The 22,963-nt window shown below is 39.7% G+C and overlaps 1 protein-coding gene across 1 annotated transcript in view; it reads right to left on the reverse strand.

The window, feature by feature from the left end:
• The window catches only part of LOC117409445 (NAD(P) transhydrogenase, mitochondrial), a 43,607-nt gene that overhangs the window by 16,021 nt on the left and 4,623 nt on the right, over positions 1-22,963 (reverse strand). Inside the window, exons 3-17 of the mRNA XM_058995656.1 lie at positions 22,259-22,488; positions 21,689-21,906; positions 21,251-21,338; positions 20,858-20,946; positions 20,196-20,383; positions 18,154-18,287; positions 17,696-17,887; positions 17,175-17,328; positions 15,262-15,423; positions 14,209-14,319; positions 9,202-9,347; positions 4,329-4,524; positions 3,814-4,047; positions 2,450-2,610; positions 949-1,128 (exon numbers count right to left, since the gene is read on the reverse strand). Of these exons, the coding sequence (XP_058851639.1) occupies positions 949-1,128; positions 2,450-2,610; positions 3,814-4,047; positions 4,329-4,524; positions 9,202-9,347; positions 14,209-14,319; positions 15,262-15,423; positions 17,175-17,328; positions 17,696-17,887; positions 18,154-18,287; positions 20,196-20,383; positions 20,858-20,946; positions 21,251-21,338; positions 21,689-21,906; positions 22,259-22,488 (2,483 nt within the window). The remainder of the gene's footprint in view (positions 1-948; positions 1,129-2,449; positions 2,611-3,813; positions 4,048-4,328; positions 4,525-9,201; positions 9,348-14,208; positions 14,320-15,261; positions 15,424-17,174; positions 17,329-17,695; positions 17,888-18,153; positions 18,288-20,195; positions 20,384-20,857; positions 20,947-21,250; positions 21,339-21,688; positions 21,907-22,258; positions 22,489-22,963) is intronic.

Here is a 22,963-nt window from a genome sequence, read left to right on the forward strand (position 1 = left end):
ATCTGTTGATTTTGAACAGCATTAGACTCAAGGTAAAGGAATACCCTTTTGTTGAAAAAAAAAAAGAAATACATTTTTTGTGCTGTGCGCTTCTGTAAAAGTTTTATATTATATCTACGTTGTTCAGTTGCTTTTGCACATCTAATAATAAACTGATTGATGTTGAAAAGTAAAAAATGTATTGCTATTGTTTCAGTTTTATAAACATGTATTTTATAAACCGATTTCTGTTCAGATGTTTATTTACATTTTCTTGTTTTGATTTGTAAAATAAATGTTTACATATATATGCTTCGGTTGTTCAGATGTTTATGTGATGTACTCAAAAAAAAAAAAAAAAACTAATTATATCCGACTGTTTCTCCTTTCATTATACTACAGTTTGAATACAGCCGTCAAAAAGACTACTGCGGGGCTTCTAGGTATGAGTATATATCTCCGGTACTTCTAGTGTTAAAAGTGATCTATACCAACACTGACAGTGCCTTCTTATGGCAGGATGTAGGTACATCTGACTAGATACGTTTAAAAGGAGCCACTTTGCCACTGTAAATGTGGTACAGAATCTTAAATCTGGATATTCATTTCCTGATAGTAAATTGAAACTGCTCGGGAACTACTGTTATTTACTTCAGAAAGCTTTAAAATGTTATAAAGTTCTTTAAAGGAATGTACATGTAACCATGTTGTTTTACTTCCTTGGTCATAAACTTCACCCAAACTTTGAGGCCACATTCTTCCAGGGCTTCTAATATGATCACCAACACTTCTGTTGCCTTTTGAGAAATCTTCATTTAAAAAGGTGCACATCTCCCCTATTCAACATTTATTTATTTATCAAAATTAAACAGGTGTGGATAATATTAGGATTCATGTATTTCCATGCCACGTACTGGATTTGTTGCGGAGCACCCCCCTGCAGGAAATGCAACCAGTTCTTTGCCTTACCACACACATGATGTAGGAGAGGATGGCTCCGGAAGACCCGATTAGGGCCCCGACGATGGTGAGCAGGTTGTTATTGAGCAGGAATCCCTCTGCACACAGAGCCCAGCCCGAGTAGCTGTTCAACACTGTGATCACCACGGGCATGTCAGCACCCCCAATTGCCGCAGTCAGAGTAACACCCTAGTTAGGAGAAGCAAAAAAAAATAAACAAATTTTTGTATTTAGTTGTATATACTGATGCACAAAAGAAACGCAACACACGGGTCTAATGGATTTAATCAAATATTTTAACACATAGATATCAAACAAAAAATCACAGAAAATGTGAACAAAAATACAGATCAAAGAATCATAAGTTTTCATTATGAAACGTGACAAACTGTCAAAACTACTATCGGGTATGACCTCCCTGAGCATTAACACAATCCTGGCAGCCTCTGGATAAACTGCTTTGGGATGTTCCGCCACTTTTCCTGTGCAGCTGCAGCCAGCTGGCGAAGGTTGGCTGGTCGCAGTTGTCTTTACGTGATTTTGCAGATGGATCAGTCGGATGCGACGGCCCTGGGCCAGTGTGCTGACCCTCTGCCTTCCTGGATGTGGCCTGTCCCTCACAGAGCTAGTTTCCTGGTTTCTCTGGACTAGTCTGCTGATTGTTGAAGCAGAACATCTCATTCTCCGGGGAACTTCTCTTACAGACAGGCCGCCTTCCATCATGCTGATAGCAGCCAGACAATTTTCATTACTCAAGCAGAGCACGGTTGTATCTTTCACTGTTCTTGCATTAATTAATTCAGATGACTATTTATACAGATTCTTAATCAACTAATTTTGGCATTTTTAACTCAACTCAAATACCAAACACAGCATTTTTATGAAATCATATGACTTGAGCTCAGTATTTTGTTATACCAAGGAACAACACTAAAACACTCAACAAATCTGCTCACTATTTAAAATGCAAATAACATTGTGTCTGTGTCCAAAGAGCTATTGAGGGCTGTTGCATTTTCATTGTGCATCAGTACATAAATCCACAATGGAGTGTCTTTATCCACCCGATTGAATTAAAAATCCTAAACATGCACCTTAATCCTTCCATCTGGAAAACTTTATATTAAATAAACAAAAACTAAAAAAAAAAACCAGCTGGGCTCTGAAGTATGCTTGCTAGCTAATCTTAAATCACTACAGATTTACAAACTCACTTTCAACTTTCTTTTGTATTTTTCTACATTAATGTAATGTAGATATTTAAACTCCACCTACAGAAAATATTTGAGTTTGAAAACTGGTGAAATACATGTTAAAATACAGTAAATTGCATCACTGAATAAATCATCTTTGTTGTCTATGTAAATTATGAAAAAGTGATCTTAGAATATAACAAATACGATGCCACAGTTTAGTAACCTATACATATCATGATTAGTATGTTAGTGTCCCTGACGCATGTTCAGGCCAGTGCTGGAATTTGGGAAGACGGTTGTCGGTCAGTATTTACCATGATGGCAGACAGTGCAGACACAGAGCCCAGGCAGGTGATACCAGTGGTGTAGCTGGGATCCATCATGTAAGGGATCATTCCACCCACACTAGCTGCCATCAGCCCAGCATTCAAGAAGTGACGCCCGGGAAGCATCAGAGGTGATGAATTCAGGACACCTTTGAGAGAACAGCAGATATCAGCAATAGAAACCTGTGTACTAACCATGGCAAGTTCTTCTTTTTTTTTTTTCTTTGACTTGAGTCTATTACATTGACGAAGGCACTAGCCACAAAAAAAAAAAAAAAAAAAGTCTGGAAAACTAAATGATCCACAGAAGAATGATAAAGCACTTGTTATACTAACAAGAGGCAAGAAAGAGTTTTTATTAAAGCCTTGCTAATTGCCCGTTGTTTGTAAAGGTTTCCATACAAGATTGTTCTACTGTTTAATGATTCATACTGTACCGCACCGAAGAGCTGTGGAAAATGACTGGAGGCTGCAGACTAATTGGGTCCTAATCTGATGTTGGGTCTAGATACAGACTAGACAGGGCTGTGCTTCCTACAGTACTATGCACTTTATATGAAGCTAAATGCAATAGTTTTGCCACAAGTTGCCTCAGTCGGCAGTAAATGTTGATTTTGACAATGTTTTGACCTGGAAATGGTTGGTTCCATGGCTCAGTCAGTGTCTAGTTCAGAATGAAATAGAGCACTGTTAGATCAATTTGGAAAAAAATAAAAAAAGGTACAGTAGGTGAAAAGTAGCCAGCTCAAATATTTGTGCAAAAGGCTGTACATGCTATGCTAAGCAATTTAGATGCTGTAATAAAAGGCAAAAGGCCAGAATAATAAGAATAAAAAGTAATATGAATATATATTTAAAATCACTAAAACTACTGTTATTTTGGTTTTCCTGGATTATTTTTCATTTGATTATTTCTTTACTAATTTAGCTTCCTAGCGTGTAATACATTCAAATTACTGATTTACTGAATCCACAGGGTGTCAATGCAATAATGACCACCATTTTGCTGCAAAGTACAATGCAAAAATGGTGTAAGGAGGTAGTAGGTATATTATTATAGATAATGTGACAACAAAGAAGAATAGTTTGAAGTGATGATTATGACAGTGTTGTGAACTTCCAAAATGTCAAGTCATATGATAAAGCGATTACATAAAATGAAGGGCTTAGAAATACCAGAATAAATATATTTTATCTAATGTATTTGTGCTGGGATTTAAAAAGAAATAGACATTAATAAAATTGCCATGCCTAAGGTTTATAGTCACATGTGTATGTCATATTTATAGGAGTCAGCTCTGCCAAATACATAACCTTACTTTGAATCCCCTCCCAAAACAAAATAAACATACCCTGGAGTTTCCCATAAGCGATGAGGGAGCCGCTGAAGGTCACTCCTCCGATGTAGGTACCCAAGTAGGCCACGATTTTGGTAAGGTTGGCAGCCGGGTCAGTGGCGAAATGTGGGTATTCCACCATGTACTCTGCCACGCAGGTCAGGACTGCAGCCAGCCCTACCAAGCTGTGGAAGGCAGCGACCAGCTGAGGCAGGTCCGAGATCTGGATTCGCTTTGCAATAGTCAATCCTAAAAGGATGTGAAGTGGGGTTAAACACACACAGTACTGAAGACAAAATTCCTTTGTGAATAAAAAAATAAAAATAAAAATAGTTTATGAGGTTCACCCCTTATGTGCTTTATATTTCAGTCCCTATTTGTTCATGAATTGTCCCCCCAGACAGGCAAGGCATACTGTAAATGGCAGAGATAATTAAACATGGAGGATATATCATTTGTGCTTAGCTATACTGCTCTAAAATGGCTTTGGGGATAAGAGACAAAATGACAGTTCAAGCTCTTACACTTACCCAAAGTGCCACCAACTGCCATGGCGCCACTCATCTGAGCCAGGAGTTCAGGAGAAGGCTTCAGAGCTCCAAGGGTGGCTGCCAGACCACCAGCAACGCCCATCATGCCCAGGGCATTGCCGAGTCGGGACGTCTTCTGGGTGGAGAGGCCAGCCAGGGCTCCTACACAGCACAAGCCAGAGCCTAGGTACATCATCTGGAGAGAGAGAGACACACAGCACTCATGGAGCTTGGTTTAATAAAGAAAAGCCTGTATTTTTATTTTGTTTTAAATTAAAGTATAACTATTGTAGGTTTAAACATTAACATTTAAAAACACTAATTTCAGCACGGCAGAACCACTACACTAACATATTCAAAAGTAAATGAAATAGAGAAAACCCAAATTTAAAATTCCCACCCCTCAACCCCCAAGTATAAAATGGCAAAGCCCCTTGGCAGGCGCTTGTCTTGTAAATTAGGATTCCAAGTAAAAGGCATCTCTTTATACCAACAGGTTGTTGCTCTCAATAAAATTGTGCTAATGCCATAACCAAGTTTAATAGCACCTAAACGTTACTGTAAAAAAACTACAACTACAAACACCACAGCAATCATGATTGCATTTTAAAAAAAAAACATCAACACGTACAGTATACAGGAGACAAGAGGTTCTTTATCACTTTGAAATTCACTAATAAAAGAATACAGAGTTATGGGGAAGGGATGGGAATTATAAACATTTAAACGTATAAACTCCAAAGAAGTGGTTAAAGTTGAATAACATGCGACACGTACAATCGCTCACGTTACAAAATTTCAAAGGCATAATGTATTATTTTTAGTAATTTATTATCACAGAGAGTCTGGCTTCACAGCAGTCGGATATGTGATGACTGAGTAAGGACGGATATTATAAAAAGGAAGTAGCTTCCTTTTTATAGGTGCAACAAAGATTGATACTGAGGCGGGTTTTATTCTCAGTCGATCTGGCGCTTCATTGGTGCACTCTGTTTTTCATGCTGTAGTAGGCGTGGTATGGTATCAACGCCACGGTGTAAAAGTTAATGACAAGCGTTTTTTTCTGAAGTTTGTTATATATTTTTAATAAAATGGCATCTCTAAACAAAGGAACAAAGGGAAGCCACGTTTGGAAGCATTTTGAGGAACCGGACAAGAAAACCGTGGTATGTAAATAATTATGCCAAACAAAATGGCCATACCACAAAAACACATTCAAAGCTTCACCAATTGAAATGAAAGCATTCAGAAATTACTGTGGATGGAGTTACTGATGGCAGTAAAAAGCAAACATCCATAATAAACAGAACGCTCCAGGTGGCGACTGACATTTATTTACCCATTACATCCCTGTGAATATTTATAACACAGTTGTAGTCAAGTTAATAGAAATTTATAAATTTCTAGAAATTTCTCAAAAACAAACAATTTTAGGAAAAATCTTTTGTAGCAAAAGTTTTTCTTTTGTGGATGAGGAAAAAAAAAAGTTACAAGAAATAGAATATAGAAAGGTCTAGAAATGGCTGGCTTATAGGAGAACATTCTTACAGAGTATAAAAGGGTTAGGCATAGGATGGTTGCTGTCATTACAAATAAGTCAATATGGGAAAAAGTAAAGAGCTATCTGAAGACCTTAAGCAGAAAATGATTTATTGTCATAAAGCTGGAGAAGGATACAAGAAGATTTCCAAGCATTTGAGTATCCCAATTTCAACTATTGGTTTCTATTATCAAGAAGTACAAGACTCATGGTACTGTCACAAGGTTCCCTCGGTCTGGAAGAAAGAAGGTTCTTTCACCAAGAACAAGTAGAAGAATAGTGAGGAAGGTTAACAACAATCTGAGATTGACTGCCAAATATATTCAAAGTGAATTGGCTGCAAGTGGGACTGGTGGAACACCAGACTGCTTCGTCCAGCTTATCGTTTTCAGCAGTCTTCATTGTTTTTCTAGGACTTCCTAACTCTAGTGTATCCCTCTTGCTCACAAACTGTAACAAATTTTCACCATCTCTCTTCAGATCGCTTACTGTAGATTTTCCAATCTTGAATTCGGTAGTAAGCTCTGTAACACTTTCACCTGACTTCAAACGTTTAACAATTTCAATTTTTTGTGAAAGATTCTGTACCGTTCTTTTTCTTTTCCCCTCCATCGCTGCAGTACACTGTACTCCAAACTACGCACAATGTAAAACACAAAAACCGGAAGCCAATAAGCACGCAGACATTTAGTTGCGTATTAAACACATGTCAAGAATAGGTTGTGTGAGGCAGGGGGGTGGAGTGCAGGGGAGGCGGTCGGTGTTTGGAAAATGGAGGTTGTACGGTAATTTTATTTTCCTTGTCTATTTCTTGTAACTAGTTTTCCTCATCCACAAAAGCAAAACTTTTGCTACAAAAGATCTTTCCTAAAATCCTTTGTTTTCAAGAAATTTCTAGAAATTATAACATTTCCATTGGGGTATGTAAACTTTTGACTACAACTGCATGTAATTTGTCAACTGAAGGGGATATTTACAAAATAAATAAATAAATCCATACATACATTTGAACCATTAATTAACAATGCATTGGAATCTGTGCATTTGATAGGTTCTGCAATACATGTAAGCTGTTTTTTTTTAAAAAAAAATATTATTGGTTTTGTTCTTTGATATAAGATAATGTGTTAAAAAAAAAAAAAAAAAAAAGTATTTTATTTTATTCACTGTGTGCCACTATAAGATCGTTACCTTTATTAAAAATGTGCACGAATGAATCTACCGGTTAATCAACTAATGCCCATAAATTAACCAATAAAAAATTTGAATCGAGGGACAGTCCTAATTTCAATATATACTTTGGTGTGTGTTTTTTGTAGCTTAACTTTGTAGTTAAGTCTTTGCAATGTTAAAACATTATTTGCTTAATGTTATGGTTTATTTGCTTAGAAAATACTACAGTGCCTTGCATAAGTATTCACCCCCCTTGGACATTTCCACATTTTGTAGTGTTACAACTTGGATTTAATTAGGATTTTTTGTCACTGATCTACACAAAAGAGTCCATAATGTCAAAGTGAGGAAAAATCTACATATTTTTCAAAATTATTTACAAATAAAAAACTGAAAAGTCTTGATTGCATAAGTATTCACCCCCTTTGCTGTGACACCCCTAAATAAGCTCTGGTGCAACCAATTGCCTTCAGAAGTCACATAATTAGTTGAATGGAGTCCACCTGTGTGCAATTAAAGTGTCACATGATCTCAGATTAAATACTGTTTGAAGGCCCCAGAGTTTGTTAGAGAGCATATCTAAACAAACAGCATCATGAAGACAAAGGAGCTATCAAAACAAGTCCAGGATAAAGTTCTGGAGAAGCAACAATCAGGGTTGGGTTATAAAAAAATATCCTAAACTTTGAACATCCCCCGGAGCACCGTTAAATCCATTATTAAAAAATGGAAAGAATATGGCACAACCGCGACTCTGCCTAGAGAAGGCCGTCCACCAAAACTCAGTAACCAGGTAAGGAGGGCATTAGTCAGAGAAGCAACCAAGAGGCCAATGGTAACTCTGAAGGAGCTGGAGAGATCCACAGCTGAGATGGGAGAAACCGTCCATGGGACAACTATAACCCGGACGCTCCACAAAGCTGGGCTTTATGGAAGAGTGGCGAGAAGAAAGCCATTGCTGAAAAAACCCATATCAACTCCCATTTGGATTTTGCCAAAAGGCATGTGGGAGACACAGCAAACATGTGGAAAAAGGTTCTCTGGTCTGATGAGACCAAAACTGAACTTTTTGGCCTTGGCGCAAAACGCTATGTGTGGCGCAAAGCCAACACTGCTCATCACCCTGAGAACACCATCCCCACGGTGAAGCATGGTGGTGGCAGCATCATGTTATGGAGATGCTTTTCATCGGCAGGGACTGGAAAACTGGTCAGGATTGAGGGCAAGATGGATGGAGCCAAATACAGGGAAATCCTAGAGGAAACCCTGTTTCAGTCTGCAAGAAACCTGGGACTGGGGCGGAGGTTCACCTTCCAGCAGGACAATGACCCTAAACACACAGCCAAAGCTACACTGGAGTGGTTTAAAAACAAGAACCTGAATGTCTTAGAATGGCCCAGTCAAAGCCCAGACCTCAATCCGATTGAGAATCTGTGGCAAGACTTGAAAATTGCTGTTCACCAATGGTCCCCATCCAACTTGACAGAGCTTGAGCAATTTTGCCAAGAAGAATGGGCAAAAATTGCAGGATCCAGATGTGCAAAGCTGGTAGAGACTTTCCAAAAAGACTCACAGCTGTAATTGCTGCCAAAGGTGCTTCTACCAAGTATTGACTCAGGGGGGTGAATACTTATGCAACCAACACATTTATTACCAATACTTATGCAAGGCACTGTAACCAGGGCTGTCAGTATACATCAGAATGCAATATAAAGAGTCTATGTGTATGTATATATGGTTTAATGCTGACACCTGCATAGCATTTAAACATTCATACAAATGTACCAAAAGCACATCCCTAGTATGGGGTGGAATTTTAAAAGGTGGTCGCATAGACCTCACTATCCTGTAACTACTACATCCCATCTTGAAGTGCTGGAGTTTTAACAAGGCAATATTTAGTAGAAACAAGGTCATTATTTATGAGAAACCAATGCTATACCATTCCCAAAGGAACACAGACTGATTATCTGTTTTTCTGTGTATTCAGAACATATTTATCTTTTTACAAATACACCATGGGAATCTTACAATATTTTTAGAGTACAAGGTATGCTGTAGATACAAGCACAATAATAAATAGGTTAAGAATCATTTGATAGTTAATGAGAATGTGTGCTGTGCAGTGAAGTATATTGTGTTTTCTGGAGAGCCCCTCACCTCCTCAATTTTGTAACCACAATTGAGTGCAGCAGCATATCCTCCCACGAAAACCCCAGCAGGCAGGAGGTAGAGGTAGTGGTGCTCAGGGGGGTCAGTGGGACGCCTGAACATATCCAACATTTTCTTGGTGACAAGAAAGCCACCTGCAGAGAAAAGATAAGAAACAAGTCAGAGGTGTTAATATTAGTACATTATCTGCATCTGCCAATTTTCTTGACAACTGCTATAAGGAACGCATTATGAATTCTATGCATTTTATGGTAATAAATGTTTGACACAAGCCAAACCCAAACCCTTTTAGAGCACACAGTCCCTCTTTTTTAAAATATACAGCACATTCTGGCAACTATTTTAATAGACTCAAGTGTGGATACATCATTCTGTACTTCTTTTGTATAATCTAACAGTAAGAACTCTTATAATTTCATTTACAAGGCTGGTGGTGACCCTTGGGACATTGAAACATGACCGATGAAGACCAAGTTTAATGAGCTGGGAGACTTATAAAAAGCTTTCACAGAACTGGGCTAGGAACATGCACACAGGCATTTCTCTGTCACAACTGCCAGGCTTCAAGCTGACTTTAAACTTCTCTAGAGTTTCTACAAGTTTATGACCAAAACAGATTAAGACTTGAACTTATGGAAGTATGTTTAGAGATTAATGTTTATGAAGGCATTATCAGGGGTAGGCAACCTTTGGCACTTCCAATCCATTTCATTGCAGGACTTTGTTCTAAATGGCACCTTAATTATTTAATTGACCTCCAACAGGGTCAATTAAATAATTTATGATGGAACTTCCAATGGAACAGATTGGAAGTGCCGAAGGTTGCCTACCCCTGCATTACATAATGTCAAGAAAGATTAAGCCAATCTTGCTGTTTTACTGTTGGCTTGCAGTTTTCAACAGCGGTACTACTTTAAGTATATTTTGTGCTGCATTCCTGTATTCACAGTGAATTTATTTCTATGGATCCATTCATTTTGTACCAGTAGTCATTCTATCAATTTTGATTAACCTTTCATTAAACTTGTAAGAGAACTCCAGCAGAAATGGCCAGATTCAAAAAGGTCTCGCCAATTGTCAATTAAAGTAATACCACACCTAAGAAAGCAATCATTATTAGTCAGTCATGTTTAGAAGCAGACAAGGGATGGAGGTAGGGAGGGAGGGAGGAGAGGAGATATTTATTTATTTTTTAGTTGGAAAGAAATATCTATAAATTTGTCAAGTGTTACTGTTTCAAAGCATAGTAACTATTTTCTCCAGTAGAGTATGTCAGTAAGACTTGAACTTGGTATTCAGGGGCCCAGTTTGGAAAGCAATAACTGACATTAAAAGAACACAACAACAACGCTCATAACTCCAGTCATCTTTACTTGACATTTTGAAATTTTAATCAAACTCCAGAGAAATGCTTCTTCACGTCTTCAATGTGTGCTGTTGGATAACCTTTCTGGACTGAGGTTAACAAGATGTACTTGTAAATATCTGTCAGATTGGCCGTTTCTTAAGCAGTCTGGGCTGTGCCTGTCAGCCATTTAGACAGACGCTGTTTAGACAGAGCCTGTCCCTGGGATTTAGCCCCGTAACAAACAAAAAATTGTTCTGACTGCCTCCAGCTTTTAGTCCTGTCAACATAATATACTAATGCCTGCACTGGGCAAAGCGTAGGGAGCTGGCGCTCCCTGTCAGATTGGAGATGGGGATGGAAAGCCTCCAATTCCACTGACTGCTTAACGTGGAAAGCCGAGATGGTTTTCAGCAAAAAAGCAGGGTTAGTACGAAGAGTGACCCTCGTTCTGGCCTCTGAAAAAAATAGACAAGCTTTCAAAACAGAGGGCCTGCATTTCACTCACTCGCTTAGCGGAGGTGATAGCAAGCAAGAAAGCTGCCTTGAAAGACAAAAATTTGAGCTCAGCTGAATGCATGGGCTAAAAATTTAAGTTTTGTCAGTGCATTGAGCACTACATTTAAATCACCACAGACGTATTGTCCGTACGGACGAGCACGTGTCTTCCCCAAACCTTCTCCAGAAATGTTTGCAAGGACAGGTACACTGCCTGCAGTTCCAAAATATTGATGTGGTTACCCTCCCATGGGGGCTGCCACACACCCTGCACGCCTCGGCCCTTCCACACTCCACCCCTGCCTGAGTTGGTTGCGTCTGTGGTGATGACCTCTCTCCTGGTGACGCTGCCCAGCGCTACGCCTAGGCATAGATGGGCCGGCTGTCTCCACCAAGACAGTGATTGGACACTCTCAATAGGTCGCAGTTCAACACCAGCTGACAAACTGTGCGGCTGAACCAAACCTGCAGGGTGCACATGCAGAAGACCCAGTGGGAGGATATTGGATGCTCAGAAGCCTCTGGAAAGCCACTACTGGTAGTGCCCTGCCAAGCTGAAACAGCTCTAGGCAGGTGGATACTCTCTTCACTCTGTCGTCTGACAGGGTGGCCAACATGAGCCTCGAGCCCAGACGCACCCCCAGATAAGTAACTATCTGGGCGGGCGCCAGCTGGCTCTTTGTATAGTTCACTTTCAGACCTAACAGAGGTAGATGGTTGATAAGATCCGTGTGTTCGTGCGCTTGTACTGGACACCCGGTGCAAATGAGCCAGTCGGCCAGATAGTTGAGGACCCTGATGCTTCCCAGTCTCAACAGGGCCAATATAGCTTCCATGTATTTTGTAAAAAAGCGTGGAGCCAGAGAGAGGCCGAACAGCAGAACGCAGAACTGGTACACTGTTCCCTGAAAAAAGAACCTCAGGTATTTCCTGTGTGCTGGTTTTATGGGGATGTGGAAATAGGCGTCATTTGAAACTGTGGCTTAGGGTGCGATTGTGTTGCAGGCTTGCATGGTGGAGGTGGGTGCTTAGGAAGGAGACGTACCAATTCCTTGGCGTGCTGATACTGCTGCAGCATCTCGTCCACCGCTGGGCCAAACGTGTGACCTGGGGTGACAGGAGTTTCCAGCAATGCGGTCTTATCGCCATCAAGCACGCGTGTTTGGGACTGCCAGAGCTGTCTGCAATCAGCCACTAATGCTGCCAGGTTTATGCCCATCGACTGTCCACTAAGCTTGTATAGCCTGAACAGGTTCCTGGAGATCAAACAAAGCTAGTCCAGCTGTTGAGACGAAGGCTTATAGGTCTCAGTGATGGACAAGAATACTATTGTAGTTTCCCAGTCTTGCGGTGAAAGCACTAGCCGCATACGCCTTTTTAAGACTTCTGTCACTCTGCATTGTTTGTTCAGGCATGCCGCGTCCTTGGATAATAAGGACAATTTAGCAGGTTGAACAAGCGCAGCAATGGGGGCCTCTACCAGTGGAAAGTGGGTAAGACTCAGCTTGTCCGCTTCAAATACCTGCAAGACTGCAGTAGCCCGCTGCATTAGAGGCATACGCTCTGCTGACAAAGAGAGCTGTGCCACTGGAATGTCCAATTCCGCATCGTCAGATAGGAACCCCACGTGATTGTCAACATCCTCGGAGGCTGCAATACAAAGCATATCACTCTCCACCTCGCCAGCCACTGTCTGCAAAGTTGCAGGTGAGGCGGATGGTGTAGCCACTGGCAGTACACTTGCAGCAGCTCAGCAGATCTTATCAATCCGTCCCCTGCTTGCCGAATGTGAGCGGAATTTCTTCCTTCTCAGCTTTGGAGGGGAACTGGAGGAAGATGATGAGGAAGGAGTGGAGGAGCATGGTTCCTCGACTGGGCTCCTTCTGCGCCTACCCTCTCTTGGTACAGAACCATGGGAGGAGGGACCAGCCTCATTGACGATGCCGAGCACTGCCCAGGCGTGAGGGAAAGGTCCATAGAATGACATGCCACTATTTTCAAGCATACGCTTAGTGAAAGAGGCACAAATATAACATGAAGCGAGATCTGCTAAAGCTCTCTGCGCATGCTCAAGACCCAGGCAAATATGCACTCGCCATGCCCGCCTTTTGCAAGCAGCTTGGCCTTGCAAGAGACACACGTATGGAATCCAGCCATAGTAATACTGCAGTGTACACAAAAGTAGTGTCAACAAACTACACAATACACTCAGTACCAACGCGTTTGCACTCTGTACCGATACTCTGCACCGACGCGGTGCACTCGGTACGACACTGTGTGCCGACGCGTGCACTTGGTACCGAAGCAGTAACCTCGATCTCATTTGTGAGATCGCGGGAAATAAATCGCTGTTACTGCTAGTGGCACTTTAGCAGGGATGCTTACCTGCCAGTCAGCCACTGGCTAAAGTTCTAATCCATACAAACACGAGACTAGAAGCAGCCTGCACCGAAACAGTAACCTCAGTCCCTTAGGATCGGGGGCGACAGGTCGCAGTTACTGTTTTGCCCGGGAAGGAACAGCTACTCGAGCCGCAGGCTTCCCACGGCGCACAAGGCCGCAGTGGGACTTAGCTAGCGCAGACTGTAAAACAAGAAAAGCTTGAAATAAACAATTTTTACTTCAGCGATTCAGTAATAATTCAGCACTTAAAAGCAAGGCTAAAATCGCTAAAAACGTATATAGAGAAAAAAAAGATAATGCATATCAGTTCTCTGAAATAATCGGCTTGGCTGAAAAAGGAAAATGGCGATGTTACCAGCGCACGTAGCTGCCGTATGTTGTGGCGGTGGAGCAACAGCAGCTGCTGCGTCTCCCTGCTCTGACTAGAGTGTTTGGTATAAAAATCTTCAGGTTCGGGTGTCTTAAAGGGGAAACACCCATTTGTATGGTTAATATTCCCTTCATCTAAAACTAAAACTGTTGCCTGGTTGGAAACAAATCTGGGAAAGGCTGGGTTGGAGGTCAGAAAGGTCAAGACATCCAGGCTGTCAAACCAATGTAGTTTTAAAAAATAAATTCATGTTATTAAATATACAAAAAAATTTAACTAAATAAAAAAAAATTAAATAATAAAAAAAAAATGTCTTTGATTTTTTTATAGGGTCACTTGATGTTTAGTTTTGATGTGCAGATTGCTCAGAATCGCTTACCGGCTATGTTGACCGAGGAGATGAAGGCTGCCAATGCAGCCAGTACCTCTGCAGTAGCAGTGGGGGCCAGGCCCCCTCCCATCAGAGACAACCCACCAACTGCTGTCAAACCTGTCCAAAAAAAGAAATAACATCGAGAAATATGATGACACAGAGCTCGTACTCTGTTAGGAGTGTAATGCGTTTCACCCAAAAAAATATATTTGACTTCACATTTAAAGTTCACCTATTATGTTAACTTAGAGTCGCTACAACATGTTATGATGTTTAAAGTAAACATGTGTCGCTTTTTTGTACAGAAAGCAAACCTTTTGCACATGTGTCACAATGAGTGGTTTCTATTTTATTGAAGTGGGCGAGTAGAGCTCTTTATGCATAGCATGCCAGTTAAACTCACTTGACATTCAGCAAATTCCAATCCATGTCAATCATTTAATACAGGCCTGGACTGTTAAAAATGCTTACGAAAAGTAAACTATTTGGGAAGCATATAATTTTTCGTATGAATTTCAATAAATAACCTTGCTTAGCTCACAAAAAATAGTTTGCTTAACCTCTCTTAAATACTGATGTTATGACAAAAATACAATGGACAGGATTGGAACAAAGTCTCATTCTTCGAGAAGCTGCATTTCTGAGATACATTAGTTTTTCTGACCACCATCAATAAAGGACTAACTGGTTTGTGGATACTCCACTGCACTATATTCCATGAACTGAGAGCAGATTGATTCTATTTTACAGGCACTTCATTCTGTTGGGTTCAGCGAACTATTGCATTGTACAGAAAAGTACCTATCTAGTGTTTGATAGCAGAGGATTATTATCAAATACATAGGCTTTCTTACACCAGCTTTGTTTTTTCAATAACCAATCATACATCCATTCATACAAACAAACAAAAATACAGTATAGAACTCTGTGTTTACACCCAGAGACAGAATCAAACCTAAGGCTGACAATGCATGGAATTTTGTCGACTGCAGTCTTGATGAGATTCTGAATAATAATGTTTAAATTAAAAGGAACACAAACTTTTCTAAGAAGGCTTACCCGAGATGGCATTGGTAACAGACATGAGTGGAGAGTGAAGGGCCGGAGTGACGCCCCAGACTGTGTGGTAGCCCACAATTCCAGCTAAACCAAAGGTTGTCACCATTTGAGTGAAGGCAGCAGTAGGAGCAGCAAGGCCCAATCCTATTAAAGTAGCAATACCTGTGACAAAACAAGTACATTATTACTATTATTATTATTCTGTCATTTAGCAGATGCTTTTATCCAAATTGACTTCGAGACTAGGGGGTGAACTATGCATCAACAACTGCTGCTGCTGCAGAGTCACTTACAATAGGACCTTGGTTTCATCCAAAGGACGGAGCACAAGGAGGTTAAGTGACCTGCTCAGGGTCACACCCAGGGAGTCAGTGACAGAGCTGGAACCTCCTGGTATCAAGCCCTTTTCTTTAACCGCTGGACCATCAAGCCTCTACATTTCTAACATTAATGTTAATGACCTTGGTTTAACAATGAATAATAATTTTTAAAACGTTAAGTGATCTGTATCCTCCTGAATTCTTGCATCCACAATTGAGTTTTATGTTCCATAGCATAGTGTAGTGCTTACTGCCAGTTTGATTTTTTTTTTTTCCCCATTGGAACTGGATTAGGAGCAGGATATTTAGGATATTAAACAAAATGAGGGCAACCCAGGCCCCCGTCCATATGCTTCACATCTACAGTAACTTTATACAAGTATTCTTCCCGAAACATTCAGCAGCCTTCAAGCCTTCTGAAGGACAAAATCTAAATTGACATAAATTTATCAAATGTGGTATTATTGTGGAACCATGTGCACAGAAAATAAAAGTGAATGACTAAGAAAAAAAAGAGAAGGACCAACTGCAATGAATCATATCCATTCATTCTGTTTTGGGTCTGATTCAATAAAACAAATGGAATTGCAAACATTAGAATTATGATTAATGCATTTCACAACAGTTTCATTCTCCCAATTTTTTTAATTATAAATATTTGCCATCAAGTGAAATTTACTACAAAAAAGGGCATTTTTTTACAAATCCATTATTATATTTTATTGAAATTGTTTCCACTATGTATCTGCAGTCTGCTGTTCTTCTCATAAGAGCGCTTGAAGCACTGAACAGGCATGCAATGGTTTACCTTTACCTCAGTCAATCTGTGCATCCCTGCTGCTTGGAATAAAATTAACAAAGACAATGAAATACTACATTTACTACAGAATATCTGTTAAGTAAATACAATACGCCCCAAGCAGACTCAGCACATACATAGCTAACTGCAAGTGGGGCCTTTTATAAGCAGGTCGAGGACTGTGGGAAAATAGTTTAGATTTTAATGTTGCCCTTTTTATGATTCCTGGTTTCCTGGCACTTCAAGGGACACTTCATTTTAAACCAATTAGGAGCCTTTAAATGCAGACATGAGGCAGAACTACTTTTTTTGTCCCTCAAAATACAGTACCTTTCTTGATGTGAAACACCCAAGAACAGAATTTCTAACAATTCATTTATTTTAAATACTGTGGCATGGAAATTCAGCAATGGCTTGTCTTTAAATTAGAATTCAATTGCTTTGATCTCCAGCCAGGACTTGCTGAGACACTCAAACTGATTTTAAACTGCGGCATTTAGGCCATCTGTTAGCAATATAAGGTGCTTGCACCTTTTTCAAACCTGACTAATCTGAACACAAGAGAGGCTGATCATTAGTGGTACTGCAGTCTATAGCACAACCACAGTAAATGAGTATTACAGCAGCTACTCGTATATCAAAGTTTTCAATTAGAAACAACATATTAAGGGACAACATTCGTAATAGTTGAATCAATGATGTGAAGGCAAAAGTCAATTTATTTTTAAAACTGAAAAGATGAAAGGATTTCCTGACTGCTAGTGAATACTTGATCAGATTTACTCCCTCCTCACCTCCAGTGTAAACGCCAGCACTTGTCAAGGTCTGTGCAAAAGGAGAAACAGCGGCCTTCTTTTCAGCCGCCAGCTCTTGAACAGACTTCTGCTTCACTGGTGCAGCCACAGGAATATTGTTTGGAGGGGGAGCCGGGAAGATGAACTTCCCATCCTATTAAAAGAAAAAAGGAGGATAAGGACATTTTACAGGAATAATATTAACATAGGAACATATTGTTCATAAATGTAAAAACTCTCAGTGATTGGTTCAACATAATCCTTCGTATCTAAAGAGTTTATATAATTGTGTTTCTAGTCTCTAAAGTGGAAATACGTTTGTTATTTACTTTTCATCTAATTTCTATTACAGAATTAGCATCCTATGACACACACCTTCCCTCTTTCCTGTTCCCCAGGTCATGAGAACCTAATCTAAGTTGGTCCTACCTGTTCAAATGATGAATATGAAAATATTTACATGCATACAGTACGTATAGGTTTTCCTAAGCAACTTAACATTTCTTTAGCATTCTACTTGCCTTCATTACCACTGTACCCCGAACAACATGGTCCATGGTACCGAAATCAAATTCATCCTTCACGTTGTAGTAGAAATGGTCCTTGTCAGGGCTGATCGCCCTCAGCAGCTTGATGATGTTGTTGGAATACAGAGCGCTGGCCTGAGAGGACATCCTACTTGGGAGGTCTGTGTAACCAATGTGAGTCACCCCCTAAGAACAAACAAATACAACTAATATAACCTTCATACATACATCGCCTCAATCTACATATTTCAACTCCAGAGGGGATAGCAAATACAACAGTAGCAGTCTGGAGGGTGCATTCTCTTTGGTACAGGCAGCTTTACCTGAGCAAGACTTCGAAACTCGTAGGTGTCATCTCTATTCTTCTTTGCTATATGAATACACTTCCAAACTCATGAGCCTGAATGGCCAAGACCTCAATCAGAAAGAGAACGCATGGTTTTGTCTTTTACCTTGTGCACAGTCAGCTCCCCAGGTACAGTGGTCTCAAAGTTCCCTCCAGCCTCAGCAGCCAAATCAACCACAACTGACCCGTCCTTCATACTCTCGATCATCTCTCTAGTGAACAGAATTGGGGCTTTCTTGCCTGCAACGGACATAACAGTGATGACTATATGGATTCATTGGTAGGAGTGGTCATAAAAATGATTCTGATCATTACGCCTTTTTAGGCAATTCAGTTTTGCAGTCAATGTTGTATCAAATAAATAATTATTACTTCAAAGTAAAAATACAGTAGAGCGTCAGAGTTCCGAACCCCTTGGGAACAGAGGTTGTTCGTAAGTCTGAAATGTCTTTAACTTTAAAAATGAGTTTTCAATGGTTTTAATAAATGTGTACACCTGCTATCTACACCCTCAAACTGAAGAATAATACGAGGATACAGCACAGTAATGCAATACTCATATTGTTATGGTTCTAAAGTCTTTAAAACAGTACTGTAAATAGAAAAAGGCTAAACTGAAGTTACCATTGAAATTGTAACCGTAGCAAAAACACAGATTTAAACGTTCAGGAAAACCTGGGTTAACGTTGTGCTTGTTTTTAAACAAAATGCATTTGTGCAGCTTGCTCAGTCACTCAACCTCCTTTGGCTTGAAAAAAACCTGTGCTTTGTTTAATACTAAAATGTTCCCAGTAAAATTGCCCATACTTACTTTGAAATCTGCCTCACCTTTCTGAATACATTGGTTGGTACAATAATTTTGCCTCCTCCATGACCAGCACACCGCTTATGTAGGAGCGCCTATCTGGCTCCATTGCATGCGTGATTCAGTGACTGCATACTTCCGGTTGAAATTGGGGGTTCGGTAGACCGGTCAGTTCGTAACTCTGGTGTTCTACTGTATTTAAATCTATCAGTGATAACTGGATTTGAAGCAGGGTCCTTTCTATACTCAGCATAGGCATCTTGTTAGTACAGTTGGAAAAGCCAGCTCCATCTGCATAGCTCACACAAGGATTTGCTGACAGGCAACTTTTTTTTACCAGCAGAGGTACATAGGAACTAGACTTTGTACTTTTGTCATTACTGCTAAAAAAAAAAAAGATCCTGAAGAACTTATGAATTTTTAGATAATGGATCCTATTCACAAAGCTTTAAACAAGTTATTTAAAAATAATGGTTTTCTACAAAGTCTGTTTTTAGAAAAAAAAAAAATATATATAAAACCAAAAAAAAAACCCCAAAAAACACACCTTTCAAAACTTTAGAATACTCATGGAGTCCCAATAATTTAATTTCTTGGATAAATAAATAAGGATAATTGACGAAGTACAAGAGCAAACATTTAAGGCTGGGGTGATGCATGGATGGTCAAGCATGTGCATATTTTTTTTGGGGGGGGTGACGACAACGCTTCCACTGCCTGCCTGAGTTTTCACTATGCACCCCATTCAAAAAACATAAGGTAATGGTATTTGGATTAATTGTATTAATTTATACCACTACACAAATAAAATGGTGGAAAAAAGACAGATCGGTTTCCAAAAGTAACCCGCTTGGCCAGAAGCATTTTAAGCATTGCAGCAACAACATTAGTCCCCGGCGAGTGGGTTTTCAGCAAGGCAGGGCAGATTGTAAACAAGCTTTGTTCCTCTTTAAAAGCAAAGAATGTGGAAGCTGTCCTGTTTAACAGAAACAAAATATTCAAAACGGACACCAAGATACACTACTGTTTTTGTAAATAATTATGTTGTTGAAAACTACCAATCCGTTACTTGGATTTACTTGTTTAATTATTCAATGGATTATTTTCATGTTTTTATCACCACTTAGCAAAAATAAGGCAAGACATTTTTACAGGGGTTATGCAGAATCTGATTTCATGTAATTGATGTAATAATAATTTAGTAGCTATTCCGTATTTTAAAAATCGGTAGTTCCTTTTGGTTTTGGTGACTTTTTTTTTTGGACATTTATGCGTCATTTTTCAAAACAGTCAATGCATCATCCCAGTCTTACAAACATTTGAAAAGCAGGAACTAAGCATACCTGGGATGAGGGCTGTGCTGATTACAATGTCCACCTCCTGACATTGTTTGGCAAACAGTTTCATCTCTGCCTCAATAAACTCCTTGGACATTACTTTAGCGTAGCCCCCTTGACCTTCCCCAGACTCCTTTATATCCACCGCCAGTGGCTCTGCACCCAGGGACTTGAACTGCTCCAAAGCATCAGCTCTGTAAAAGGCAAAAGAAATTCAAGGTGTAATGTAGATCATAAAAGAAGTCCCAATAGACTACACTGTATGATGGGTAAGATAAAATGATAACGAGGGACTATTTTGTATAAAGTCCAGACTTAAGACAACAACACCACCACCATATTTTAGGAAGTTTCACAATTCAATATACAAAGAAACCATCATCACCTAACTTAAAAATACTTTTGCTTTATTCTGCTAAAAACTTTAGTTTATAAATTGGTTCATTTATTAAGCTTTAAGATAAGGAATATTTCAGTCTTATTTGATTTAACCATCATTTATATTATCCGAGATCAGGTTCATAGAAGCTGAAGCACTGGTGTTTTTTCCTCCATAGAGATCTCTTTACAAATACTGCCGTCTGCTGGACAATGGTAAAATGAACGCTGCAGCAAGTCATTTACACAGAAGATTATGCTTTCTGGTCATCATATTCGTATTTGCCTACCTGGTATCGAATCCTCTCACAATTGCACCCATGGCTTTGGCAGCACCAGCTGAAGCCAAACCAGCAACACCACCTCCAATAATAAGAACCTGGAAACATACAGAAGGGAATACAGGCATGTAATTGGACAATGTCATCCATTTTACAGCAGGAGGCTGCACCCTGAAATTAGAAACCATCAGTGTGCAAATACATAAGTCACACATCTGAAATTCAAAGGCTGCAATAGTAATACAAGTTACAAGGGTTACTTCTCTTACTGATGGATTAATTTGTGTTTGCCTATCATGAATTAATGCCACAAACGGAATTATAGACAGGTCATTTGCGTTAAAAAGAATTGAAATGAAGCATTGTCGTACTTTGGTAATGTGAAAAGTAAGGTGTACTTACCTTAGCAGGGGGAACTTTGCCAGCTGCTGTAATCTGACCGGTGAAAAAGCGTCCAAAGTGATTAGCTGCCAAAATAACAGCTTTGTAACTGTCAAAATAAACAAAGAGCATGAATCACAAAGGAGGACTATACATTATATGTGGTACATCACAGATAATACATCTATCAGTTTCAGATAAGCTTCTGTATCTTAAATGGCATGCTGTGACAGGATGGCACATAGGAACAGCAGATTCAGGATGAGGAAATAGGGCTTAGACTGCATATGGATTTAGATATACTGCCTTAACTTCCAATTCAGCAAGAACAAAAAAGTACAGTTTCTACTATATGTAGACAACAGCTGTTACACAGAAAGACCCTACTAGTAACTGCCTTTCCCTTCTAAGGGTATCCTGGGCAAGCATTCCTTTGCCCTCCCAAGGAGTAAAACATACCCTGCAATGTTGGCCATAGAGCTGAGGGCATCATATCCCTGTGCGATGGTGACTCTGGGTACTTGATCCATTGCTAGCACATTGGTCTTGCGCTGTGAAAGTTTATCAATGAGCTCTGGGTTCTGTGCAGGGTAGATGAAGCTGACCAGGGTGGCAGACTCCTTCAGAAGGTCAACCTCATGGGCACCAAGTTCAGGGTTGAAGACAGGAGCCCTCACCTAAAAAAAGAAAGAAAGAAAACAGAAATATCACAAAAGGTTCAGCAAAATTAGAACATGCAAACGTGAACAAGGACAAACACACATTCCCGGTTTAATATCAGGGCAACACAATTTATTTATATTGCATTTCTACGAGATCCTGTATTTTATACAAGAACTGCCAGGACCACACATTTGAAATAAACCAATTCAAATTTGTAGTACCATTTCTCTATCAAAAAGCAACATTTTTTAACAACCAAATAAACCCATATAAAAGCTATATTGAACACAAGCAGACAACAGCAGAAATCATGACCTCACAAAAGTATTTTTCAAGTTCCCTTAACATCAGAGCAAAATAAGTTACCTTGACTACCAGGTCGGAAGCCAGAACATCCTTGGTCCCTTTGATGGTGGCCCCGGCTTGAATGTAATGTTCATCTGAGAATTTGGAGGATTCTCCTGCACCTGATTCCACCACCACATTGAATCCCTGCTTAATGAGAGCCTGCACCCCAACCGGGGACAGGGCCACTCGCTTCTCATTCTGAAAGATCTCCTTGGGGACCCCAACTGTTAGCTGCTTATAAGGAATGCCTGTAAGTAATTCAGAGAAATGGACAGGAAATTAGCATCAATGGGTCATTGTTTTTCACTGCTCAGGCAAATTTTAACCCAGTTTGATGCTGTTTTGCAGGCCAAGTTGTGTAAATGTGGTAAGAAAACAAATAAAGAAATAAACAAGGGGTGTAGTGATGAAATCGGTAGCATAGCAGAATCAGCACCGATATACGACAATTGCACAAATCGGCTAGCTGCCTTTTTTTGTTGTTTTAGCCTATTATGCACACCAAAATTTACTGTATGTTTTAATTTCTCACTGTATTAAAATGCACCATTTCGTTCAGCATGCGTACTATTTGGCGCAAGACTAACGAGACAGGAGATGTTGCAGTTTTTCAAAGTTCGGTAGCATTTTAAGCAGTGTGTGTATAATGTGTAATATATATATATATATATATATATATATATATATATATATATATATATATATATATATATTTTATTATTA

Source organism: Acipenser ruthenus, chromosome 2 (genome assembly GCF_902713425.1).
Source record: "Acipenser ruthenus chromosome 2, fAciRut3.2 maternal haplotype, whole genome shotgun sequence".
NCBI classification, from domain to species: Eukaryota; Metazoa; Chordata; class Actinopteri; order Acipenseriformes; family Acipenseridae; genus Acipenser; species Acipenser ruthenus.